Source organism: Mugil cephalus, chromosome 18 (genome assembly GCF_022458985.1).
Source record: "Mugil cephalus isolate CIBA_MC_2020 chromosome 18, CIBA_Mcephalus_1.1, whole genome shotgun sequence".
NCBI lineage: Eukaryota > Metazoa > Chordata > Actinopteri > Mugiliformes > Mugilidae > Mugil > Mugil cephalus.
This window is the reverse complement of record NC_061787.1, coordinates 19,420,220-19,448,180: the sequence shown is the minus strand read 5'-3', so window position 1 is coordinate 19,448,180 and position 27,961 is coordinate 19,420,220. Positions and strand designations below refer to the sequence as shown.

Here is a 27,961-nt window from a genome sequence, read left to right as displayed (position 1 = left end):
ACGCTTTACGTCACCAGTGCAGCGACGAGGGGGGGGAAAAAAAATGCATTACTCTCACAGACATCTAATTATACTAACACCAAAGATGTCATTTTTTTGGCATGGCTGTAGATAACTTAAGATAGCGGTGTTTATTACCGCCTCAGCTGAAAGGTTTATCTGCCTCTGAAAGCTCCACCGGGAAAGAACCGGAAGATAAAAGCACGAGGCACGGATGAAAGTTATATTTCTATCCACTTTCCTACATTATTTCCACACCTTTTTATATAATATCGAAGCTATTAACATCCAAGTCGAACTGTGGCGAGGCCAGGCAGCTGGTTTCAAAAAGCAGCTTGCGTGTGCATTTCCTTGTATCAGATGTTGTTGATAGTACGTATCGGTTCCGATCCTCTCCTTGCGCATTAACGCTCCGTGTAAACTGTCCTTTTTTGTTAAGCGCGCCGCTGTTAAACTCTGTGCCGAGGCGCGAGCGAACGAATGAGGAGGATTGAACTTGACTTAACAGATCGGTGTATAATTTAGTTGCCTCTGTGTTTTGTTTTGCCCGATATCAATTCATTTCTCCCTCTACCGACTCGGTAAATGGATCTCTGCAGCGAGGAAATCAATACAGCTTCATACAGCGTGCACGGGAAAATCGTGAATAGTAACCTTACTGTATTGCAGGCGCCATTAAAAAAAAAAGAAAAAAAAGCCAGCTCTGTTACATCTACTGTATCTACCCATCTCTACCCATCTATCTGGGTGATTTCTGCTTAAACAAATCTGCCCGAGCACTTCCGAGCGCCGCCTCAATTGCAGCGCAGTGGGTAAAACATGGCAGGGAGGATTTTAAACCAGGCCACCGGGGTTGGCACTTATGAAACAGGCCATTAGTCAGCTATAATTGTCACCAACACTGTCACGCATTTGTCTACCCCATCCTCGCCATCCACGCCGAGCCATAAATTCGGCCCGTCACATCAATCAGGGGCCGGATTTAATTGCGCAATTAAGATTCTCATTGCTTGGCAGATACAGCTACTAATGGATCAGTGACAAGTGTGATATGATCATAAAGAGGGGATTTTAATGCAGTGTTTAATTGCTCTTATGTGGTCGTCGGCGCCGCAACAGAGGCTGCACGGGCCCCATTTGTTCTCCGCAGAGCACGGCCCCCCCCCCCCCCCCCGCCCCCCCTTTTGGAGGTAAAACACGGCGCTGGTGGAGGGTCGGGCCGGTGATGTAAGGCCGGGCGCGCACTGTGTTAGCATATGTGACTAATCAGAACTGCATTGTGTGTGAGATTTTGCATGGAGCAGTTTAGTGGTGTTTAATATATGTTTACGGTATGACTGATGCTGAGTGTGTGTGTGTGTGTGTGTGTGTGTGTGTGTGTGTGTGTGTGTGTAAGACAAGGAGCTGAGATCACAGCGGTCGTGCTGACACGGCACAAACCAGCAGGCTGATTCATTTATACTGTAGCGAGGGGTTTTGAATGAATTGCTATGTACATACCGGGGCTGCACTATATTTCTCCCCTCGTCATTGTTTATGTGACAAGAAAGCAGCAGTCACAGATCACATTTCCCTGCTTTTATCCCTGCTTTTGTTTCACGGCGTCTGCTTCAGGTGGCACGCGGGAAATAGGTGAATTAGCGGTGAGTACCATCAGCGGCGTCCTTAGGAGGGGGTTTCGTGAACCTCATGTTGCGACCTGTTGAACAGCGAAGTGACTCGGTCGCTGCAGGAAAACACGGGGAGCTGGATGCTAAGCTGCTATAAAAGCACAAACAGAGGTGCACGCTGGGAGGCAAATGGCTACAATAAACAGCGTCCAGTGGCTACGCGCGGAGTGTGCGGTACGTTTGTGCCTTTCAACGCACTTAGATGTGCCCCCCTCTTATTTTCATGTGGGGAATTGAGTGGTGTGACCACGTGTGACTGGTTTGAAACACTGTTTGCCTAAGGTGAATTTGCAAAGTGTAAAAATTACATTGAAGATATAAACTGCAATAAAAGTGGGTTCACACAGTTTTAGCAAGAGTTGTGGACACAACACAGCACTAAGACCTAAGACTATTCAGAAATTGCACTTCTTCTTATTAACCCTTTCACATTCCACTGGGCCATATATGGGAAAATCAGAGATGAACCCTACAACTTAACTCGGCTTGGAACAATACCACTTTTGTGATAGAGTCTTAGCTTTCAAAAGAGACCAAGACCATGCATTAGCTCCAGAATGTTCTTGAGCAGCTTTCACTTTACTTTGGGTTTGGGTCTGGTTGCTCTTTACATGTTTTGTAATAATACAGTTCATTAAATGTAACGATTTTAATACCGTACTTGTATTTCATTGGACTACAACAAAGGGAACCATTTGGAGTTGTCATTATTTAGAGGTTAATACACTATTGTGTTACTGGTCCAGCCCGCTTGAGATCAGGCTGGGCTGTATGTGGAACCCTGAAGTCTGAACTGAGTTTTTAACCCCTGCCTTGGATAAAACACCACAAGTTGTTGACCTGGCCTCCAAATTCACTAGACCCCAAACTGATGAAGTACCTGTGAGATGCACTGGAACAAAACCGCTATGCCTGACTGCTTCTAATACAAGACCTCCAAACCCACAGAGGGCAGCAATGCACTGGACCTGCGGCTGTTTCTCTCTCACAGTACAGTCAAAGTACAGTCCAGCTACCCACATGTGTACTTGCTCTGCCCATTCTATTGATTTTGCATCGGGTGGTAGCTTATGTGTGCTTGACGTATCCAGGTATCCCAGAATGCATTTCACAAGATTCATTAAGTACAGTGCTGATCCAATCCCAACCACTGTCCTTATCCTCATGTCCTCCAGAGTCCATGCCTCAGAATTGGACCTGTCAAGTCTGAATTACTAAGTACGCATGTCTGAAGTTTGCCTACAGTCAGCAATACTAGAATGCTTTTGGTGGGAGTCCAGAGTTTGTACTTCAGAGTCAAGCCTGAAAAAGAAAGTAGACAAATTTGAGGCATACGAGTTGGTATTGATAACGACAGAACCATTCACAGTCGCCGATCAAACATTCTTCTCTATCTTTAGGGTTCAAGCTGAATGCTGAGAAAGTAGACTCCTCTTCTCCTTCTAACCTAAAGGCCACATGTTTCATCCTGTAGAAACAAACACCTAAAAGAGAGACCCGGAGATTTCTCCATCCAGGTGAAACATTTCTGGAGGCTTCATAGAGAAGAACTTAGGGTTCAGAAACATTATTGACGAGTCCAGAGCTTAAGGTTAAAGCTGCAGTACTTCCCTGATAGAAGACAGTGTCTGAGTATTGATATCCTTGGAGGAGAAGCAAGCGTCGGCCGACAGAGGGAATCACATCAGAGGCTCAGCCCTATTTTCGCTCTCTTGCCATTTAACCTTTTACTCTTCCCAGCAGATGCATATTTACTGAAAGCTATTGAGAGCTACTGCTACTGAAAGCATGTCAAAACACACCACGGCCGTGGTAATTAAAGATGCAACCAAACATGCCGGGAGGGTAAATTAATTCCTCGAGGGGAAGGGGGAGAGGGTGCGAGAATACAATAAAAGATCTAAACAAAAGGAGGCGTGGAGGGATTTTCGGGGGCCTGACATTAAACATCAGCAGGCAAATGTCAACGACACAAAAAAAGGTCCTCTTTCTCTTTTAATCTATACTGCCCGAGCTCCTGCTTATTTGTGTGCGCGAGAGCGCGTGGAAGGCTATATGTCACTGGCGTGTCACTCAAGCTGCAATCCTAAACGTCACCGCGTTGTCAGCGACGGAATTACGCCAATGACAGCGCACAAACCTTCGGCCACGGCCGCGTGTTTGCGCGAGTCCAAGCGGTACAGTGTGTAGCATGAATGCACACGCGCACTCGCTCGCTCACCTATCGTCAGTGTGTGACAGAGGAGGCAATTACCAACCATGCTTTCCCACCATGCTTTATTTGCAATAACTGTCACCGGCAGAGCCTTGGCCTCCTTATCTGATTTTTATGAACATACTTGTAGGGATTATTGAGATTTGTGAAAGCACTGCTGGGAAATGCGAAACTGTGCGAGAGGAAAGGAGGGAAAAAAAAAAAAAAAAAAATGTTAATCTGCTTTGGAAAGTGATGAAATATTAACTAGCAGTCTCTCACGGTATGCACAACCAGCTCGAGAGGGAAAAGAAACAAAAAACAAAAGAGATTATTAGCCGGTGTGTCCGCGCTGGACTTTTTTTTTTTTTCCCTAATCACGTCACGCCCGAGGAGCTAAGAGAGCGCAGCCATCAACGTCTCAAAGCCGCAGCGCTCACGAGCAGACGAGCCAGCGGCAGCCGTGCATTTTTAAACAACCCTCGCAGCGGCAGTCAGCTGCTGTCAGGGCCGCGTGAACCAGTCTGGTGCATCCTTCCAGTCAGAATTTAAGCGTTGGCTGTTCTGGTTAAAGAGCCACTCGAGTAACCTGAAGGTCACAGGTCTGACGCCAGCGGCGGCCGATAAGCCGCGCGCAGCTGCCAAAATGTAGCACTTTTAATCAATGACACGCTTTGAGACCGTCCTCAGCAACGAGAGGATTTGTTTGGACTTCTTTGATCCAGTGCAACCAATTTATGAAAATGTATGTATAAAAATGAAAAATGAAAAAAAAATGGGGCGCTTTTCACTGGAGAAACAGCACATTACGGGAGTAGAATGTGTCTCACAGGGCCATTTTTCTACAGGCTGAACAGCTCCCATGGCGAGGTTAAGAGCCCGGGTGCCATGACGAGTATTACCGTAAGAAGGGAGGTTGGCATCAGGGGCCCCTGGTCTGCCAAGGTGTTGTGACGCCCGAGCCTGCTGTCAAAGCCACTGAGAGCAGGCTGGACGAGGGCAGTAGCCTCGCCATCTGTTGCGCGACAGCCAAAGTCACCCTGCATGCAGACTGCGCGTCTGAGTGGGAGAGCGTGCGTGTTTGTCAGCGGCTGTACGTGTGTGTGTGTGTGTGTGTGTGTGTTTGAATACGTCCAGAGCTGTATTTGTTTGTGCAAAGGCACATCATTCCACAGTGAGTGTGTGTGTGTGAGTTTTTTTTCCATGCGCTCTTTCATTTAACTCATTATTAATCAGTGTGTCTGTGTGTGCGCAGATGGTTCCATATGATAATCGCATGCGTTATTCATGTGTGATTCTTGGGTACAGCAAAAAATGTTTAAATTTTTGTTTAGAGGTAAAGGCACTATTGCATAGTCCAGGGGTCTTCAACGTTTTTCAGGCCAAGGACCCACATGATGGAGAGATTAAGTAGGGACCCCCTGCCTACTATATGTGTTCTATATTTAACTTGGCCTAGTGCTACTTATAAATACACATTATTATTATCATTTAATAATTTAAAATAGTTCATTTCAATATTAAGCTATTCAAATTATATGCAGGTTCAAATATTCTTTTTTTTTAATTTAAACATCTGCAACAGTAGGGTGCAACTGAGGTAAACATATAAAGAAAATAACTGATGGGTTCAAGTTTTAACTTTAAACATAGATAAATGTTAACTTTACAAAAATAAGTTGGATTCACATGTGTATTTGAAGAAATTTAAATTTGTGGAGGGGAAAAAAAAAAATATATATATATATATATATATATATATATATATATATATATATATATATATATATATATGTAATATAAATATATATATATGTATATGTAATTATATAATATATATATAATATATATGTATATATATATAATAGTTATTATATGTATATGTATAATATATATATATATATATAATATATATATATATATATATATATATATATATATATATATATTCATATATATATACATATATAATGTCTAATCAACCAAAGATTTTGCGACCCCCCATCAGTAACTCCCCCTAGGGGCCGTGGACCCCCTGTTTAAGACCTATGGCGTAGTCTGTAATTGGTTGTGAATATGCCTCAAAAGTGCTCAATCTACCCTTGAAATCAAAATCATAAATTATAGATCTTCAAATCCGTAAAGTTTAAATGTTGCTAATTTGAATCATATGACGGGCTTCATTGAATTTGTTTCCCCTCACATCAATATCACACTACAACTTCTTAGCTAAAGTCAATGTACAGCTCATCTTTCCTTCTAAAGGCAAGGCTGGAAATGGAGAAGGTTGAAACATAAATCGTTCACCTTGTTTTGACACGTTTCTGCACGGTGACTCATCACATTAAGATGGCCGTTAATGATATCTATTAGGTTTTGTCCGTGGAATCTGAGCCTTGACGTGCAGGCTGTTGCTCTCCAAGCTGACACAAATGATGCATTTCCAAATAAAAAGGAAGAGCAGAAATAAGAAGTTTCTAAAACTGTCAACTTAGAGTCAACTTGTTTTAGGGTTAGGGGCATACGTATTAGTCATCCATCTCCTTTAATAGTCATATCAGTAACACAGTAAGACAAAAGAATTAAAAAAAGAAAAATAGAGGATATGATGAATAGAAGAAGCAGTTAAAGATGCCACCGTGATGAATCCAAACCCAAACCGTTCTGAATGTTTGACATTTAGTGACATTTACTGGATTCCTAGCGAGGTTTCATTGAATCAGTAGGTTTATGCTCAAACGGACTAGAGGAGTTAGTTTCATTTATAGCAGGGCTGTAAAGGTTGACACAAATTTTATTGCATGTTCAAATATTACTCAGCCCAAGTTTGGGGGCCAGTAGCATCAAACCCTGTAGCATCAAAACAGACAAAAATCCATAAAGACGCGAAATGAGTCGGAAAAGATAAAGACACGGGGGCTTTTGAATGGCACGTTGGGCCAGATGCTTCCCTCAACAAGAACTAAATTATTTGCATTTACTGTTGATGTGAACTGAGTTAAGAAGCTTTGAGCTACCTGAGCAGCTACGAGTAATACAAACTTGAAAAACAGTAGTAGTGACAGAGTAGTAGTGAAGAGCAGTAGTGAAAACACTTGCTGGTTGGGTACTGACCACTTCTCGGGGCAGGGAGTCCTCTTGGCGAATCACCAACAGGTTCACAATCCCACCCATGGGTGTCGCACGCAGCAGGGCCACCACCTCTTCCTGACTCTTACCGTTCAGGTCCACTCCACTGACCTGGACATGTACACACATAGTTATAAATATTAAAATAGGGCCATGCATGCAGGTCAAAGTAAATGTAAAGAAATATACACTCAGATTATAAAGTAAAGTACTTCTCTAAACTACTCTACTTTACAGAGAGGGCACTGTGGCCTCCACACAACCTTCATGCAGATTACCCTCTCAGCCCAATGGAGCTGGAGTTAAACATGGGTTAATTCACCCTAAAGTGAGCACTAGCTGATTTTCACGTCAGCCTGACTGAAGTTTAATCAAAATATTGTTCCATCTAACCAAGTTTTCTTAGAAATTCACAGCTGGGGCAGAATTGTTAAAGCCATAGGCAACGTGGAGTGTTTGACTCATTTCAACAAAGGCGCTGAGAGAGCTGAATTTAGGAACAAAGCCATATCAGCAAAAGAGTCATTAGCCCCTCACACAACATACAATCTCACAGAGCACACTCGCTCGACACTGTTTAATGGCGCGAGGGCGCCTGAGAGCGATGCCCCACCTCCAGCAGCCGGTCCCCAGCCTTCAGTCTGCCATCTTGGATGGCCGCCCCTCGGGGAAGGATATTTTTAACGTAAATGGGAGCACTGCCGCCAATGGGGACATCTCTGGACGTGATGCTGAATCCGAGACCCTCTGGACCTGGGGAAATGGAATCCAGATTGTGAAAAAAAAGTATTGTAATATTTCGCTAAACATAGATTATTCCTTTCAGTAAAGGCCTGATGCATGATATCAGTCCTGGAGATTTCAATATCTTGCTCGACAACACTTTTGCAGGGATGTGTTTGCCAGCAGGGTGCTTGAACCCTAAAATGAGACTGGAATATTAGTGATAATACATTCCTGTGAAGAGTGAGGAGAAAAATAATGCATTTATATTAAGTGTTGCAGAACCTCCATTTGAGCTTATAAATGTCAACAGCATAAGATTCGTAGTCACTGGTATGTACGGTGACATTCATTTACTTGAGTTCATTCCAAAAGCCTTGCCACTAACAAGCTGCAGTGTACATACGATTTTTAGATTTAACGTTTAGCTGACTTTTCCTAGAAATATGTATAACCAGTCATAGAAAAGAAACCTCACTCTAAGATTGCTTCCAGTGACTGCAAGACTAAAGGACTGAGAAACCACCGAGCAGACGTCCAATTATGGTTTTCCCCCATGTTCTGAACCTCCCACGGTTAATACAAACACACTAGGTTCAATGTTGGCATTTTTTTATCAGTTTGCCATCTGGGTGTGCCTCACTCAGCTTTTTTGGAATGAAAACATGTCCCTAAGTCTAAATATAGCAATAGCGCTATGAACCCAAAATTGAGTGTTTAAGATGCGTGCATGTGGACTGTAAAGCCAAAGTAACGGTCAGATTAAAGACTGGTTGGGAACCAGAATGAGCAAGCGGTGATTTATTATGGATTGCAGAACGCATCTAAATGATGTTCAATAGCCTCTTAAAATACAGTGGAGTGAATCTAAATAGCAGTTATGCTGCTTTCCAAATTAGCCTGCACCGAACCAGATGTTTCAACCAAAAACCCTTCCAGCCTGGCAGGCTGTGCACGAATCATGTCTGGGTCAGGTCGTCTGTAATAAAGGCAGTTCGGAGGTCACATAATGGGGGAAAGTGGTGACCGCTGTGTGTTCAATAAAAGTTGTTTCTTGCTTTTGTATCCTTGAGGAAATGCTATGCGCCTTTTCAAAGAGCAGCCGGCGTCAAGACGAAACTCTAACTGTGAGGAAACACTTAGGGTATCATCAGTGCAAAGCCATTCGCCTCGGGTTTTACGGTCGACCTTTAAGGTTCATCAAATGAATATGAATTGCTGGTCCAGAGAGAAGTAGGCATATACAATAACGGATAAATAAGGGGATCTCAGGTCTGACCTTTTGCGCTGACCAGACCCGAATTTGTCAAATAAAAAAAGAATGAAACGGTTTCAAATGTCAGCCGGGGGAAACGAAGTAAACCAAATAAAAGTGGATGACGGGTTATTCTTTGCCTTAAATAGAAAACGAAACCGATTTTAAAAGGTGGTTAGGATTCAACCGTGCACAACCCTAATGTCGGCTTTTCTAGCACTTAAGTTGGGAAGTCGCGCTATGTGATTTCGGCGGAGGCTTTACCAGAGGTAACAGCAGTGATTAGTATTCATATCAAAGTGCCTGCTCATTTCACAGAGCTGTCAGCACCTCTGATGGTTCATCATGACCTACTTTTCCCCTGCACGCCTCTTTAGCAGTCTGTCGAACTGTCTGTCAGTGTTGACGAACAAGGAGCGCTAAGAGGGGGGAATCGTGGAAGGCAACTTTCTCACGCCGCCTGCACACAAACAAACTTGCGGAAAGGTGATGAAGAGGTTGCTTATGAAGTTAGAGCTTAGGTTGAGCTGCTGAGGATAATGATGCTCTATGATCTCTCCATCAGTGCAGCGCGATAACCGAGCAGACAGAAATAGCTGTCATCGTTTATGGTGAATACTAAATCTGCCGCTTGTCACCGTGACAAGCCAAACTTTTTATACAAGGTCACATAGTTGCGTGAAGTTTCATATTCAGAGCGACTGGGTGCACTCCGGATAAAACTAAGGGATACAGTTACAACAATGTGCCATAACATTATGATCAGGAGAAGTAAATAACATCGTGTGGTAAGTCAGTGTTCTGCTTTTGGACCTGACATTCATGTGGATGTTACTTAGACATGAATCACCCACCTAGACCAGACCAGACCTCCACCCCATGACAATGACATGAGTTGTTTCGGAGACACAAGAGAGACATACATCACATAAAGAATTATTCTCAATCTAGTTTTCATCTCCTATTAGGCTCTTTTTTCAAAAAAATACCTTTTTTATTAAAACATTTCCCACCTCTTCTGACATTGCACTTAACAAAATCTCAAATGGAAACACAGCTGTGGTCTTTCTTTCCTAACCTCTCCCCTTCCATAACACAGGCCCTATACGTGCCTAATGAGCAGAATCAAAATCATGTCCATTGTACGGTGCCGCTAACAGTGCCCAATCACGCAATTAGGGAAATGCATCTCTAACAGGGCCGCAGTAATTAACCACCGACGTCTTTATTTTGGTTAATAGAAGACCAGGATGAAAGTGATTGTATCCCTTTCTGGATTAGTTGGAATCCTGGCTCCAATAAGCCAATTAAATAGAAAACATGAGGAGAGTCTGAGGCACATCAGAATGACTTAATGGGGTGCGCATGTCCTTTTCGACAGCAGCATTTGATTAAGGCACTCTTGTTAATTTGCCTTTGAAGATGTGCTCCTGCCACTTGGAACTTGGAGCCACTTAGGCCGCATCCCAACAATTACAACGAGTCAACAACAAAACTGCTGAAGCCTGTCTAAAAGGACATTAGTGGCAATAAAGTCTGATAGCAATCGAACGGAATCGTCAAAATGCATTTCAAAGGCACATTTCCCTCGGTTAAATCTTCAGCTCAGCAACAAGTATCCGCGTTTAGAGTCCACAAATGGATTGGACTTTACAAGTCAGGCAGGTCCATTCCAGTAAACCACATTTAAATCATGAGCAATAATGTTCGAAACCATTTCTGTCACATGGGCAAGAGCACGCATATTTCAAGAGTTATGATAGACGTAAGAGTGGTGTGGAATTAGACCATGAAGCCATGTGGCTAGTGAAAATAAACTGAACTGCTGGCATCAGCCTTACGCTGGACTATCACCAACAACTCCTGACTTTCAATAAAATGAGAGGCTTGTGTGCAGAAAAGAAGGAGAAACTTTATCACGTTATAGACAAATAAATAGAACTCGCAGTGCAGCCTGTACGAGAGCGGTGCCCGGATGCCGCTGCCAAACATATTAGAGCAGCTTGTGACTGCATTTCCCCAGAGTGGGTTGCATTTAGCCTGAGTTGCTGCCCTCACTTGCCGCACCATTCCCCGAAGCTCGCCGCGAAGGCCTCCATGCCAGTTTTCAACGAGACATCTGCTCCAAACCCCCGACAGATAAAAAAAAAAAAAAGGAGCAAAGAGAGACGTCTAGTTCACTTCACAACCAGCCTTTCCTTAATTTACATGATGATAGCGAAGCGATGAAAATGGCATACATCATAGCTTATACAACTGCTCCGGTATCAAAGGTCTCTCGGAGTGTTCAAACAAAACCCGACTCCAAACACACAGATTGCTGCAGCTTAATATTCCAACCGCAAGCCCCACAGTGATACAGCCTGAATGGAGCAAACCACAAACTGTTTTCAAGACAGGACAGATCTGTGTTTGCTTTTGGCCTGCTCTGTTAAACAAAGCCTAGAGGCAATAGGAGTTTTATATATATATATATATATATATATTTTTTTTTTTTTCCAGAATGACTTGGCGTTCCCTGAAAAGACCCTGAACCTATTGTCTGCTCCGTTTACCATTTAATCCAAACTTTATCATACAATACTGCTGCCACATCGAATGCTCGACAATCAAAAGGAGCCGCTGAACCTGTCGTTTTGAGAACGTACATGTCGGCAATACAAAATCGTCACCCTTTGATGCCGGCGTGCGCAGCCATCTTCCCTCAGCTCCCTGCTGATGAGGGTGGAAAATGGAAATCACAGCTTATTTCTGCCGCCTCTCACCTTTCTTCAGCTGGATGTTGAACCTGCGGCCTTTGTTCTTCAGGTAGGAGCTGGTGGACGGGTTCGCGCTCACCCTGCGCTGCAGAGAGGGGGAGGGGGCGGACGAGGTCCTGGAGACCAAGTTGTGGGGTAAAGTGGCGTAGCGTCGACTCGACTCGGGGGTGCTTCCTGCCAGGGGGCCCTGGTGGCTGCAGGAAGGAGACAGAGGTCAGTGTCTGTTTTACACCTGCTGCAGTTCTTCACCCAACAGCCACGTGGAGGAAATGTCAATATTTTTATGGATTCTATAATGTGACAATGGTAAAAGCTGATATTTTCTGTGTGTTCTCAATTAATAACAGATTTCACAATGCACGATACACATAAATTCTATCAGAAGCTTGAACGCAGCCTCGTGACATTATGAATGTTTAATATGTTTGGAGTTTCATTTGAAAGCCTCAGGTCAACTCTGGTTTACGGTTTATCTGTTAACTGGATTTTTCCATTCTCTGTGTGACAGTGTCTGTCTCAACTGTGTGTAGCCGTACACACACGAGTGATGCAAAACAACGCGGCGCAAAATGATTATCTCCGTCCAGCAGAAAGTTTTGACTAATTACTGTTAAACTGCTCTCTTCATTTTTATTCTGCAGCTTCCCAACATTGATGGATACGCAGTGAATTTATAATGCATTTTGGAATATGGAAGAGGACTGGCATACACACAGAGACGGACCGACATACAATTCTTATACAAAACAGAAGAAAAAATAATAATGAGATCGGTCCAAACTGAACTTTCATTTCACGTCCTGTCTGCACCAGTGTAGATGCCATATTTCCATTTTTTTTTTTTTTTTTTTTTTTGCGGTATATTTCATCTTTCCAAGCGGAGAAGTGATTTCTGGAAAAACAGGACAATCAAACCCACTTGTGACCGAGGCCAGGTTGCGGTCCAGATCTGGACGCCAGCGCCCCCGTAAGGCTGGACCTGTCCCCCGGCTGCTTGGAGTCTTGGCTGAAGCGGACCCTGTTCGACTGCGGCGGGCTGAGCTCGCTCTGGGCCGACAGCAGCTCGTAGTGTCTCTTCATGGCCGCGGGGACCACGTGGAAAAGGATGAGCGGGGTGCGCATGGCCTGCCGGAAAATGTTCTGAGCTCTGGAGGTGACACAACAGAGAGAGAGAGAGAGAGAGGGAGAGAGAGCAAGGTCATGCAGACATGGCTGCAATGAATTAGCTTTGACATGATAAGAGATACATGTACAATGATGTACTATCATAGCTTGGCAGATGGAGACGGATAAGGAAAGCTGTGATAAATTGTTCGTTGAAAGGCAACAGGGAGAGTTCAGGGTAGCTCGCGCATTCGCAGGGCTTCTCCCTGCTTAGTAGTAGACGATGGAAATTACACTATCTATAATTACCAGCGTCAAGACTGGTAACAGATAAGAATGCTGCGTTTTTTGTGTTGAAATATTATACGCTGGTGCGGTGTAAACGTACAGCAGTGGAACTCGTCTGCGTCCGGAGCCCTCTCCTGCAATACGTATCTGCGAGCCTGCGTGGAGTCTGCGTGCGGTCGCAGATGAACGGACATGAGTTGACAATCAGAACGGAGATGATGAATCATGCAGCAGGGAGGCTTTCCAGACAATAAAGTCAAAAGCAAACGCGCGTATTCCTCACGCACAAAATAAGAACACACACACAAAAAAAACCCCGAAACAAAACAAACAGAATACGAGTCTCAAGTGAGGTTTTTGGGGCGCCAATAAGGCAAGACAAGAGCTCGACGGCGTTCCCAGACACAAGAATTGTTTAGTCTGGTTTGCGAGCGGCACTTAGCATATAGATAGGCTGGCCAGGAGAGAGAGCCACGCTGCAGCGTAAGTGGCCAAAGGCACGTCTGGATTCCAACAATCCGAGTTTTTTTTATTTTATTTTCTTGCAGATCCCCTTCCCCATTACGACGCCGGCAACGCCGCGCTGATTGCGTCCCGATGACAGCCGCTAAGCTGCCGCGCGCCGCGACAGACAGCACTCCGTTGGAGCGGTGTCACGGAGGCGAGGAGCTCGCGCCGCGCCACGCCACTTCTGCGGGATTTGGTCTCGCCCATCTTTATTCTTATGGTAATTTACAAAATAAAAAATAAAAAATCACTCACATATGCACACTGAGGGGTGATGACTGGATGAGCAAGTGTGTGTGTGTGTGTGTGTGCGCGCACGCGTGTGTTGTATACAGTGCCATCACTCCAGTAATCAGCCTCCACGCGAGGCTGATTGAATAATAAATTACCCCCATCAATGCATCATTACATTCAGTTAGATTAAGCGCCTCAAAATATTTACCCATGCAAAACAATCCAAGGAGATTAGACTATCACTTTAAATTGTCACTCTCTGCGGCACACAATCAAGACGAGGGGTGTGGTGGAGGGGGGGCGGGCGACAGGGAGGGGCGGACGGGGAGGAAAGTTGAGCTCCTTCGCCTCATTTCCATGCAAAATCACAAACATCACATGAACCCGGGTGCCGGGGAGGAGGAGGAGGAGGAGGAGGGTGCGTTCGGGCAGGGGAGGGGAGGGGTAAGTGCGGAGCGCTACAAAACATCACTCCCTTGTGGATTTGGTTTGTAAGCCTCTTTCACAGTAGAAAAGGTTTGGAGGGGAACCGGGATGTTTACTAATGACAATAGCATCGCTTTGAGAAGAAAAAAGGCTTTCGCAGCCTCTGCGGCTTCGCACGCGGAGTGATGTGACGCGCACATTAGCATAATGCAGTACGGTAACCCGACAATGGCGGTGGAGAGCTCCTCACCCAAAGTTAGCTATGAAACACGAGGGCGTGCCTCGCTTCAGGAACATATTTTGAGATATTTCTTTTATTTAGATATTAAGAGGCTCAGTTGTCATTGGGAAATAGTTCAGTTTCTGACTTTGGGAATCAAACTTTCCGAGTCCAGCGGCTTTTATATGTCCGGCCCAGTTTGACTGCAGGCTTAGCCTCCGTTAGCGTGAATCTGGGCTATTTCTTCCTGTGGAGGAGTGGATGATAAGGGAGAGAGCCGAGCGGACCACCTCGCACACAGCCTCCGAGATCCAGCCTGCAGGAGAAGGAATCTATTTCTCAGCCTGGCACACGCACACAGAGTTGCAGATAAGACTTTACGGCTCGGTGTGACTGCGTGTGCATGTCAGCGCGTGTGCGAGTATGTGTGAAAGTCCAACGCTCTGGCACACGTGCGTGCCAAAGGGAAGGGTCTCTTTGGGTAAAACCCGAGGCTCATATCTTCATCCCACTCCAGGAAATGAAGGGGAAGCGATGATGAATCGATGGGAATGAATCGAGGGAAGAGGGTGTGCGGGTTTGGATCAGACGGCGGGGAAGTGGTGAAGGAGTGTGACGTACACCTATTACAGGAAGGCCAACAAGTCAGTAATATATCAGTTTTATTAGGGCGCCATTCGGATGTAGGTGTCACATCTCCCTGAAGTTTGGAATGGCTTATCAACAGCAACACTGCTTAGTGTCAGCGCGGTCACCACATGGTGCTCCCATCAGTGTGAACTGAATCACTCAGCGGCCAGCGTTTCCGTGTTGTTAATGCCGCATGTGCCCTAGTTTTGGAGGTACTGAAGGGAAATTAAAATGAGCTGAGGACACCTAACGCGAAGAAGAGAGAAGTCGCCGGGAGTGGGAAAAGCCGGAGCTCCTAAAATGCAGAAAAGGAAAACCAGACGGAGAGAAAGCGCCATAATGGTCCCACATGAAAGCTTACTGTTCAAAGCGCAGGTTGCGAATGTCTCCCTGATTAATCTTGACGATGCAGTCGTTCTCCTGGAAGAGACGCTCCTGCTCGGCTTTGCCCCCGCGCTCCAGGCGCTTCACGAGCAAGCCCTGAGTCCTGCAAGGGAACACGCAACGGGTTAAAGATAATTTAGACACAGCCGTGACAAATGCATCATTAAATTGTACAGCGGGGTGCAGGTTGAAAGCCTTCTCACCTGCACCCTCACATGTTGAAAGGTAATGGCAGAGTATAGAAGTCTAATAGGAATGCATGGAGTGGAAAGAAGAAGTGTTGGGTAATTGGCATTAGCTGGAGGGTGTTATTTTATGGCTTTTTATGGCATTCATAACTTCTGAACCAACAGCGCAACAAAATACGTGAGTGAGCTCCCTGACAGGTTCCTGCAGCACAATCATAAAGTCACTCTATCGCCAGCAGAAGTTAACTTTTTCCAGACTTTAAGCTCGGATGAAGACGCGCATTTTCCCGTAGTCGCTGCATCACGGACTTGATTTTAAGCCCTCCATCCGTCTTCCTGTCCTCCATTTTGCCTTTCTTCCCTGTGGGCAGGTCTGAGAGAACGACGGGGCAGGATGTGTGAAATAATCCAGACCAACGGCTAAGACATCGTCTTATGGCTTCCGGGAAGAACGCTACAGACAGCTGCCTTGACTGGGGCTTAAGACGAGAGCCGCTCGGGCTGTAATAAATACCGCAGGAGTTCTGTGGCGGTGCCATCTCAGCAATCCCTTCAAAAAATAAAAAAAAAATAAAAGGCAACCTTCACTTTCAAACCCCCCGCCCCTCAATACCCCGGTAAATAAATACATCAGCGAGCTCCTTGGGGCTTTGGCGAGGCCCTGAGGATAACTGCATGCAAAGAGATCTGATGTGTGCGCACGCAGCCGAGATACAAACTCTAGCTTCAGTCCGCGGCGATGGATGTGCCAGAGGTAGCAGGTAAACAGACGGAAACTAGAAGTAAAAGGAAAAGTAAAACGGATCCGAGCCCAAACCGCCGAGGAGCTCAGATGAAGTGAGTGGCTTTGTAAGGAGCAAGGACATGAGCCGCATGCCTTTCATAATTCTCGGGCTACTTCCTGTCTTTTTGCCCGGACACGTCGTCAACAACAGCCCGTTTAAACGGTGACCCCGTTCAGCGCGGACGTCAAGGGCAGATCCGTGAAGCTCTTTAGCATTTCAGCCAAACAGGGCCACTCTCAGAACATTGCCCTAATTGGCTGCATAATGTGGACATCCACGCTTCGCGCCGCGGCCTCATCTCAGCTCCTCAGTGGGGGTAAATGGTTCAGCATTAAGTTGAAATTAAAGATCACGGAAGGCCCTTCCCTCTTCCTCCGTGTCTAAGCCGGCGTTGCCAGGTCGGCTTAAGTGCGCCGAGCAGAGAGTAATTGCGGAAAGTGTGGACGCAGACATGATTGTGCTTTATCTCCGTAAGTGTTGACAGCTTGAAAACAAAGTATTGCGCATGGAGATTACAGCATGGACACACCTTAATGACTTCTGATCTGGCGGCAGACTACAGACAGTGGATAAAGGAGTTTGGGTTGATCCCTGATCAGTATTCAGAGCAGCGGCAGGGAGGGTAGGGGAGAAGGCAGCGTATTTAAAAGATGTGAACAAGATGATAATCGGGAAAAAAAACACAATTACTGTCTTGTCTGTAATGCACAAGCACTTTCTTTTGCAGACACTTGCCAGTTGCAGAGAGCTAAAGCTAAATCTAAATCCTCACAGCCGAGTGAGTGAATTCATCCGGTGGCACAAATGGGCACGATGCGCAGTTAAGAGATTCTCTGCAGGCTCTGGAGAAAACAAATACGGGTTCCGCTTTTTCCTCGAAAACGGGAATCAGCATCCACGTTTGAGGCGCGTGGCCGGGTGGCAGCGCTGGGAAGCGATCTGAGGGAGGCCACCTGCTCGCATCGGCCGCCTTTAATCAAATAATAATCCAATCAGGATCCATTTATGCACGGCAATTACGTCCGCACTTTGTTTACAATTGAAACCGGTCACGGGACGAGAAGTTCATCAGGCTCGGGATGCATCTGGGGAAGGGGGCGCGTGCGTCCGCAGGTGCGCAGCGAGCGTTCGCGCGTGCACGCCGGGCAGAGCGGAAACGCTCCCTGAAGCCTTGGCATGAAAAAAAAAAAAAAGAGACAGCTTGCATCTGCATCAGCTCGCGTGGGGACGCGCTCCTCGAGATGGGCTGCCGCTGCTCACAACCTGCGGGAGGTTTAAGTTCATTTTCGGGGGAGGACGTGTGCTTTTGGGCTGGGTGTGTGAGAGAGATACTGGCTGCTGGAGTGACAGGGTCTCTAAGCTCTCTCCTACAGCTGTCTCCCAGCGCTGCCTCGGATCTGACTCGATGTCGGTGCGGTGGAGCAGAATGCGGGCAGCCGATGCTCGAGCGCCCTGCAGTCTTTTGTTTGCTGTCTGGTTTTTGCCGGCTGTCTGACCCCCATGGCCCTGGTCTAGACACTAATGACAGCCCCGATGAGGCTAATGCCTCCTGTCCTAGCTCACAGGAAAGAGCCGGCCCAGTCCATTAGCATCATCCCACTGACCAGACAATAAGTCTTATCAGGGCTGAAGTTAATTGAAGGCTCTGATAGCTATTAGTACCAACCTTAGCTGATGGAGAAGAAATTTACTGCCAAGCAGCATTACTGCTGCACCGCGCAGGATGCTGTCCGAGTTTGTGGAGATGCAGTGTTTAATGATCGCAGCGTGCCTATGCTGCTGGATTCGAAGCAGTTCATTCTATTGGGCTTTTTACAGGCAACTCATTATGAATCATTATTATCCTCCTCCGACTCAGGGTAACTCGAAGTGTCACAGCTTCTCAGGGCGTTAGCACGAGGTCAGCGCCAAATATAGTTTCCTGACACTTGCTTATAAACAGCAATGAGATTAGTGTCTGAGGCAGCAGCCGTCTTCAATGACAGCCATCCTCCCTGCCTCAAATGTCATTCCATTTCATCTCCTCACTCCGTCTTTTCACCTCGCTCTCCTCTCCTCTCCTCCCCTCCCCTCCCCTCCCCCGCCCCCCCACCTTCCCCAGCGCTGAGTAGTCACTTTCACCTTGGTGCCGTGCCAGTCGCTTGGCGTGCAGCTGGGATCTGTGTTATACACAAGCTTTTAGTTTGATTACATCTGGCCACTTCCGCTGTCCTTTATTTTTTATTTTTTTTCTGGAATCACCATAAACCGGGACGCTCTCCTCCCCGCGTCCCCTGTCATCGACGCTCCTTATCAGTTAAAGGAACGCAAAGGGGAGCAGCCTGAACGTCTCTGAAGACGGAGCGGACGCTGTGACCCGAAAGCACGGGGCAGAATTTAAAAAAAAAAAGGAGAAAAAACTTAAGAGCAGAACTGCTTTCATCTGTCCTGCCTGCCACTGAAGGGGCTTCCAAGCTGTGGGATACGAGGGGTGTCAAGTATGAGAGAAGACAAAAAAAAAAGAAGGAAAAAGAAATATGACTGGAAGAATCAGAGTCAGTGAAAGGGGAAGCTTTGAGCAACACAGAAAAAGAGACTTCAATGCAAAAACGTCCGGGAAACACACTGGACGCTGAAGTTATTGTTGTTCACAAGCAGCAGCTCTGAATCTCAGTTTATTTATTTATTTTATTTATTTATTTATTTATTTTTTTACCTGACATCTTGTGAACTGAAAGGCACTACGTGGATCCCCAGGGGCCCTCCTTCATTGGACACCTCCACCGGCTTGAGCATGCCTCTGCAGGACGTTGATGGATGAGACCAGGGGAGAAGGTGGAAGAAGGAAGAGTCAGGGACGGGGCGTGGGGGGTGGAGGGGGGAGGGTGCAGAAGAGAGACACGTGAATAAAAAAATAACGGGGGCGTCAAGAAAACGTAGAAATGCGGAGCGCTGTGGAAACGAGACGAGGGGTCGGCGGGGTGTGGACTGTGCGCCGTACACAAAGTCATCCATTACAAAGTCCGGCCCGCGGACCTCGGCGTCGATCGGGGATGCAAATGGAGACTCCAATTAAGTGATTAGGATCAGGCCGCTGCGCTAAAAGAGAACAAATTAATTGAAAACGTGTAACAAGAGGGGCGGGGGGAGGAGGAGATTAATTTGTCCAGATAAAGATGTGCAGACAAATAAACAGCAACAGACCTGTGTGAGGGTGGGAGAGGACCTAGGTTACATGGTTATGGTTAACAATCAGTGTTGTAGCAGGTCCTAGCTTCTCAGTCGTAGTTAGAAAATTAAACATGTTTTGTATTAAATGCACAAATATCTTGACATGCAGCAGACACCAGCAATAGGTAACCAATCGTTTTGCATATAGTTCATGTTTAGGGGTTCGGTTAAAAGGTCACTCACTCTAGATTTAACACAGGTGAATGTTCCAATGAAGAGTCGGCCCTCCCTACTGGCTCTATCCGCTCAATTCTCCTTTCGTGTCTCCTTTGCTCTTCCTCCTCCTCTTCCTAGAAAGAAAGAAAGAAAGAAAGAAAGAAAGAAAGAAAGAAAGAAAGACAGATAAATCATTAAAAGCCTGTTCCAGGAATGTAAAAAACACAAAAAGAAAAACCTCTCTGTCATTATTTGGCTCTGCTTACATCTCACCCTGTCCTCTGGCTTTTAATCCAATTACCTGCAGGAAAAGTAACAGCCCTGTTGTAAATTAAAGACTCTGAGTGCAGGACGGGCTGAGGCCCCCGGTGCTGCCGCGTGGAGACATCCCACCCCGGCCAAAACATCTGAGCGACCCCAGTGACGGAGCGGCCTTGATTGATTGCTCCTGCTCAATCAATTAGGTCTGACCGGCGCCGTGGCACCAGGTCTCTGAAGGTGACGGGATGGAGGTCTGGAGCGAAGGAGAGCGCTCGCGGCCCGTTTTTTTTTTTTTTTCCTGTTTCTCTCTCCCCCTTCACTTCATTTACTCATCTTCCTTCAGGCCCATTAGGCAGCCGGGCGAGGAGGCAGTGGCTTTTTACAGGCAAGCCAGACGTCTGAAGACTTAACTAGGCTCTGGGACGAGACGGCAGCTTCTTGGCCTCCTTAATGCGGGATAAAATCTTCATTTGAGCTTTCTTCGTGGGGACGCTGCGGATTGAGCGGGGCACTTACATGCAGTGATGACATCCTGCGAGAAGAATGGGGCGTGCGTGGGGGTGTGGCGGTGGGGGCGCTCACGTCTAATAACATGCTTTTCAGCTTATAATCAGATGTTGAAGGTTAGTTACAGAAAAAGCTGAGGGGGGCCATCGAGAAGTGGCAAGCAGAGTGAATTTAACTTTCTGCTTCCAGTTAACGGATGCGTGTGTGTGTGTTTATCTGTGTGTGTGTGTGTGAAGTTGTCAGAACCCAGACAGTCGTCTCTTGGGGAGACGCAACGCTTTGTTAGCCGCCGCTACTTCCCCCGCCGCCACCCCTCACCTTCTTCTTTCTCTCCCCTTTACTAAAATGTCAAGCCCGTTCAAATAGGCCCCACGCCCCCCTCTGGATACTTTATGGAAATGGATTCAACCCTTTTCAGGGCCCGGGATATCTTTGGCGACGGGTGGTGAAGCAGAGCGACTCTGCCCCCCCCCACACCCCCTGTTTATTTATTAGAGGTAAGAAAGGGAGGGGGCATGAAAATTTCATCAGCTGTCCACCTTAGCAGACCTCGTCTCACCCTGTCTACTTCCCCTCTACGACCGTCAGTCAATCCCCTCGCTCTTTAATTACGTGTCAGCGGAGGTCCTGAACGTCTCTCGGGGACCTGTTATTCACAAAGATTCTTAGAAAAACCTCACAGTTGGATGTATATATATATATATATATATATATATATATATATATATATAAATATATATATACACACATATACTATACTTCTGTACACTCTATGCACTTGTAAGGATCTGGCCACCTGTGGAGAAGAAATTGGACGAGAAGAATAACTATACACAAACTGACAGGAACTTAAGTAAAAAAGATAACGGCATGAGCTGAAATGATCATCAGTGAGCAAAATGAAGCGGCTACAGTGCTCCACAGACGTCTCAGACTACAGAGTCATCAGAGAAGCAGGCTGGTTAGCGGCGTATCATCACAGAAACTGACATGTAATTAACTTCAGTAGCAGTGGCTCTTGGCAACAATCTCCTGTTTGTTAGTTTAATCCTGAAGGATTTAAGTGGCTGAGTCGCGTCTTTTCTGCCTTTAGCATATTTCTATGTACACGGACGGAGGCGCGCGAGAGAGAGAGAGAGAGAGATGTGACAAAATAAAGAACAGACATAGAGAAGGGAAATACTGTATCTGTGGCTGCGGAGAAAAACATCTTTGATTCAGTGTATCATGTTTGAATCATCGGGGATTTATGTCAGTTTCTTTTTTAGAAAAAAGGACCCATTCACTGCAAACATTTCAAACATTTCTTTTAGTGTGGTTGGACTCATTTTATGACCGTTTCGTGTATTTCTTCTCCGGACTGGTGAATACGTATTGCACAGGTTATGAAAGTTACTTAATTGTGTTAGTGAAAACTGAGGATGACAAAAGACAATAACTACCAAGTGAACATCTGAAACATTAGTGTAATAAAAAAAATAAATAAACAAATCCTAGAAATATGAAAAAATAACACAGTGTGTGTGGAATAATTTAATATTTACAACATAAAAATTTGATCTGTTATGTAATTAGCTTAAATGAATCAGAAAGAACATATGAAAAAAATATTAAATCGGCACTGTGGCATTACAGCGCCGACTGAGGTAAATTACTATATAGACCCATGAGCAGAGTATAGTGTACGTTGTTTCAATAAATAATATTTAAAATTTTTAGCCTTAGCTGTTCATAATTTGCAAAGATTGTCCCGCAAAAAACTAGAAAGTCTATGAGAGCAGCCGAAAGTTATAACGTTGTATACGTAGTTGTATACAGCAGGTTTTTTCTGGGTGGTATAGATTATGGTGGTGGTGCACATTTCAAATAAGCTCGTGCATCAAGTATGATACATTCAGCATTACAGAGTAAATTAGAAAAAAAAATGCATATCGATTTTTTTTGTTTATCAAACATATGCCATTTCCTGGATCTTCTCAATAGAGGAAGCATGGTCTTGCGAGATTCACTGTGCATCACGAGACAGCGTGCAGTAAGATTAGTCCATGTGCGAGGCACATCCAAAACAAGAGAGAAACAGAGACGAGCAGCACAAAAGCGAAGCCATACGCAAGATGCGCCATTTACAGATTAATTTTAATGGAAATGCCACAAATCCTGGAACCAGGCGACATTAGATTTACTAGTAATTATTTCCAAACTGAAACATCTCAATGAATTGCTGTTCAACTGAATGGAACTGGGAGCCTGCAAATTGGCATCAGTAGCGGAATCCAGCCCAAAGGCGAGGCCAAGAGAAGAAGAAGAAGAAGAAGAAGAAGAAGAAAAAAATGTCTGTGCAATCAGGTGTGTGAATGTGACAGGTAAAAACACCTTAAAATGGCAGAGGTACTGTAGATATCTGAGCCGCACCAGAGCGAGGTGATGTGTCTGCTCAGGTGTGAAAAACCAGGAAGATGTGTGAAAATGACACTGAAGGGAAGAGAAAAGTAGCAATAATAAAATAAATAAAATAAAATAAAACAGAAAGAGGGCTCTGCTGAGATCAGATCAGAGGGACGGTTGAGTTGAAAGTCGGAACAGTGATACAAAATCAGTTGACAACTGCGAGAAGAAGTTTCATTATTTGTTTCTTTCCTTTCAGACGAGTGCACTGAGTTATAGCCTTAACATTCAGAGAGCTGGGGCATCTGTTTAAGCTGAATCACTTCGCTCCTTTAGCAGGATTTTTTAATGTGTTCATAAACAAAAATATGTGCTAATGTGTTGCTCTTACGCATATTCTTTAGCCGTGACAAATTGCACATTCGTCTCGCGGCGCAGCAGTTGGTAGCGGTAATGTTTTCTCAGCCTTAAGAGCAGATTTCTCCAGGCGTCGGAGGCGCCTTCGCTGCCGCTCCGCTTCTACGGCTAACGGACGCGCGATCGACTCTTGACCCCGGATTCACGCGAGGCAGCGCTTAAGTGGCCGCCGTGGTTCATCAGAGGCAAGAAGGGTGCAGCCTCTTCATTAAAAGACGTCTGTCCAGACTAACATAAACCCCTCTCAGGACTTAATATGACAAATAATGAGTTGTTGTGACTGATGTTTTATGAGCTGAAGCCTGTAAGGAGAGATGCCGACATACTAGCAGCGGTTCAGTCAGTATAGCGAGGGGGGGGGGGGGTCATGACCAGGGGGCAGAAGAAGAAGCAATCTCCCTTTACATCCACTGCCAACCCCTTTATTGTCTGCTCATGTGTCAGTGGCAGGGCTGAGCACTGTGTGACAGCAGAGGAGAGACAAAGGCTAAATATACCTCCGCATCTCCCTGCCCCGTCATTCTCCCTCTCAACTCCCTTCCTTTGTCTCTCCATCACTTTGAGTCCGTCCTTTAACCTTTCTCTAAAAACCATCCATTTCTTCCTCCCTTGAGTGCTTTTAGCACCCTGTTGATCCCTTGGTAACCAGCGGAGTGGGGATGCAACAAGGCTTTTCAACTCTCCGTGGCACTCATTCCGAGCTCTCTATTTCTCCTTCGCTGATTTTGTCCCTCCCTCGCCACACGCTCCCTCCCCCAGCATCTCTCTCCCCCTTCCCCAGAGACCCGATATGCTGCCAGAAAAATAAATAAAAATAAAATCTCCGGCCTCTTCGACAATAAAGGGAAGCAAAAATGCAAGGTTTAGAGGCTTGGCCATCAGACAGCGGCAGCATTAGGTTATTGAGCATCACGTAAGGGACAGACGGGGAGATGGAGCGCGGCGAGGACGGAGGGAGAAGCAGAGAGCTGCAAAGTGCAGAGCCGTGTCGCCTTCAAATGGACAGGCAGGTTAGAGACTGCTGAGAGGAGCAAAGGGAAAGAGGAGTGTGGGCGGTGGGGAGGTAGCAGCTGTTTGGTCAGGAGGGGGAACTCTACACAAACACATATTGCTGCTTAAGGGTTGGGGCAAAGGCAGCATGTTGAGGAACTGTCATCCTCCATCAAGCGCCGTCCTACTGTAAGTGTGTACGCGTGTGTGTGTCATGCTGTTAGCCACGGGGAGGTACAACATGTAGCTGTTAGGAGAAAGGGAGGATTGGAGGGCTTGGGGGGTGGGGGGATAGTGAGCCCGTATTTGGCATCAAGGGCTTAACAAGGACAAGTTCAAAGGTCACAGCAAATGATGTGTTTCTGGCCCACACCCCTCCGCCGGGGTGGAGGTCCACATCTGCGCGGGGGCTTCGCACGCGGAGCAGGCCTCGCTGTCAGCCGACGTCACCCGCCTCGGCGCTCCACGACGGGTCCGAGTGCACTCTGGAGAACAATGGACGCCAAAGAGCAGGATGCACAAATGTCTCCCAGCGAACAATGCACGAATAAATAAAGGAAACAAGCAATTTAGCCAGGGCGCTCAGCGAAAGGGACCGTTGAAGTATTTACAAAAGGCCACGCTCCCTCCTGATTCGGCCGGCTAAAAGTACCAGACATTATTTGCGCAAGGTGACACACGCCCCTTATGGAAACATTAAAACCAGCCAAAGGTAACATATGATGGCAACATGTGAAAATAATCCACTCTCAGAGAGCAGAGGTAAAAGGAAGAAGAAAAAAGAAAAAGGCGGCGGCGCAGGCTGAGGCTTTTCCTCTCTCTCACAAAAGGTTAAGGAGCCATAATTGTACCCTCATTACCTCCAGTTAATGCAGTTCCACTAAACACTGTACAACAGACAAGACCGAATAGGACTTCACAGCACCGCCGCATTGTACAATGGCATTGACATACAAAGACAAGCTGCTGGTAATAACTCCTAATAGTCCCATTAAAGTTCCTTTGACCTCAAGAAGCAATTACCAATACTTTTCCATTTTAACTGGAGCCAGAATCTCTCTGCTTTCAATGAGCAGTTACAAGAAGCTTTATGGCGCTGGGTGCAAAGATTTCTCTCTGAAATTTGAAGAACAGATGACATGTGGTTTAAAAAGAGATCAGCAGAGCCTCCAGCCGATGTCGACGGACGGTCCGGCGCGTGGGACGGCTTCGTCACCGTCGCGTCAACATTCGCCATAAAAGGGTACGACCATTACCGCCAAAAAAAAATGTTCCTCCGTGATTAGATTGGACGTGGCCGTTGCACCCAGCGACCCGGGCTCTCTCCGCCATCCTTAACCCTTCTATCCCCACCAGCCCATCGGCCTCCGCTGCCATTAAAACAACCAATACATCCCGCTGACTAAGACCGCTTGACGTTTATTTACATTTATGTCGGGGGTGGGGGTATATCGTGAAAGGCTGGCCGAAGAGTTAAACTGGTTTGCAGATGACGAAAGGGTCATAATGACCTCCTTCATCCTACCCACAAGTTCCCTAAATGGTACTTAATGATTGTCAGCAGAGAGGCCGTATGCCTCCCTATTTACATTGCCGTGATCTTAAGAACGGTGACCTAAGCTCAGATTTCAGTACGAAGCAATGAGGATTTTTCCAATGCTGATGTAAGCTACAAAAAAAGAATATAAAACCTTGTACCTCAATTAATGTATCTGTCTATTTTTTTTATTATTGTTCAGCCAGTGTTTCATTTGTTTGGCAAACTGCTGGACTAGAAAGTGCAGATCTGGAGGAAAATCAAAGCGCCGTGACCCTGGTGTCCGCCATCCCTTGCTTTTTATGCGCATGCGAGAGGAAAATATATAGGGAGGGAGGTTGCGATCCCGAACGGTCCTGTGTTTGTGTGCCAAGGGAGAGAGGCCGAGGCGGCGCGCGTCCTCTGATGAGGACATGTGTTGTCTTTCATATTTCACGCCTTGCAGCCCTGTGGGCTCCAGCTTCGTTGGGAGCAGAGCTCTCACATTCCAGATTAGATGTACTATTCCTTTTGATAATGAGGGCGGGGAGGCAGACACGACTTGTTGTGTAAGGTGGAGACCCCGGCGAGGCGGGGTTGATGTTGAGAATGTGTTTTGAGTTAGAGTCGTGTTCACGTGTTGAAGAAACAAGGACGTATTAAGAGTTCCCTCGCCTGTCTGGACTTTCTATGGGTATCATTCATTTGCCTGCATCAGGAGGAAATATATCTATGGTGGAGGTGTCTGGTCTGGTCTAGGTTGGTGGATGTCTAAGTAACATCCACATGTATGAATGCCAGGACATTGGAAACTGACATGCAAGGTACTCACCTGTGATTGGGAGCAATTTTAAGTTCAGTGCCTTGCCCAAAAACATGTGGAGAGGCCAGAGATCCAAACACCAACCCTGCGATGACAACCCGCTCCACCCGTTAAACTACAGTCGCCCATATACGGGCGGTTGGGTTGAGCTCTGTGTTAAACGTTCATCTCATAGATACCCAGACAGAAAATATTGAGGTTTTTGTTCACTATACCTGAAAAATAAAAACAAAATGCCCCCCAAAAAACATTAAACACTGTAAGGTCTATGAGAGATACCGGTTAAAGGTGGTTTGTTTTTTAAATTGCTTTCCTCATCCAAATGTTACAACAACAGCTAGAACCAGAATTTTAATCGAATTCCAACCTTCGCTCGCTCAAATTACATATTTTCTGCTTCAATTATACGCGCGGTATATCGTATTCCCAGCCCGGCCAAGTTTAATGCAGCCCCCCACCCCCCCGCCCCGTCTCTGCTCGTCTTTTTAATCAACAAAAATCTCCAGCATTTACGTCCGTCTCTCTTTGTTTTTCCTTTACGCAAAGACGTGGCTTTTTTGGCTCATAAAAAGTTAAGGCTCCGACGTTAAATTTACTTGAAGCAAATTACGGGGACAGGCAGGTTCTTAATGCTGTTAGGAAAATTAGATCAGAGAGTCTGCATTCGTCCACAGCCAAAGCGAGCGGCGAGATGTGGAGGGGTGGAGGTGGGAGACGGGCAGTCCCGTTCGTGCACTGACATTTAGAAAAACAAAAGGCTGTTTCTCTTCCTCGACTCCTCTCTTTCTCCATCTTTTGTCTCTTCTTATCTGTCACTGGGAAACCTGCTGTGTGTGGAATACATCATTTGCAGAGCCTGTTTCATATCAGGCCTGAGCTGATCTATCAATGACACAGCTGCCCTTGCCTTTGCCTACTGTATCGTTAAATTGCACTTTAATTAAATTAGGCCTGCTAATTATGAGGGCCTAAATCAATCACCAGGTCAATAACCGAGGCCCAAAGCGGACGGAGAAGCCCGAGACTTTTTCCAAACCTCATCAATAACAGCTGCAACTGGAGCAGACCACTCCTGTGCCACAGAGCCGGAGGTTCATACCGGGTAGGAATTACTGCAAATTGAGTTATCGTCACTGGTGATTGTCCAGAGCACCTCTTACTCTTAAGCTCCGTAAATAATGTCAGCTGAATACAGAAGTG

At 46.0% G+C, this 27,961-nt stretch overlaps 1 protein-coding gene across 4 annotated transcripts in view; it reads right to left on the bottom strand.

Annotated features, from left to right (window-relative positions):
* LOC124995993 (partitioning defective 3 homolog) overlaps positions 1-27,961 on the bottom strand; it is a 336,782-nt gene that overhangs the window by 154,693 nt on the left and 154,128 nt on the right. For all 4 annotated transcript variants that reach the window (XM_047568781.1, XM_047568782.1, XM_047568779.1 and 1 more), the window contains 7 exons: positions 19,890-19,996; positions 19,192-19,275; positions 15,501-15,626; positions 12,650-12,877; positions 11,737-11,924; positions 7,607-7,746; positions 6,979-7,104 (listed from right to left, as the gene is read on the bottom strand). In XM_047568781.1, coding sequence (XP_047424737.1) covers positions 6,979-7,104; positions 7,607-7,746; positions 11,737-11,924; positions 12,650-12,877; positions 15,501-15,626; positions 19,192-19,275; positions 19,890-19,996 — 999 coding nt within the window. The remainder of the gene's footprint in view (positions 1-6,978; positions 7,105-7,606; positions 7,747-11,736; positions 11,925-12,649; positions 12,878-15,500; positions 15,627-19,191; positions 19,276-19,889; positions 19,997-27,961) is intronic.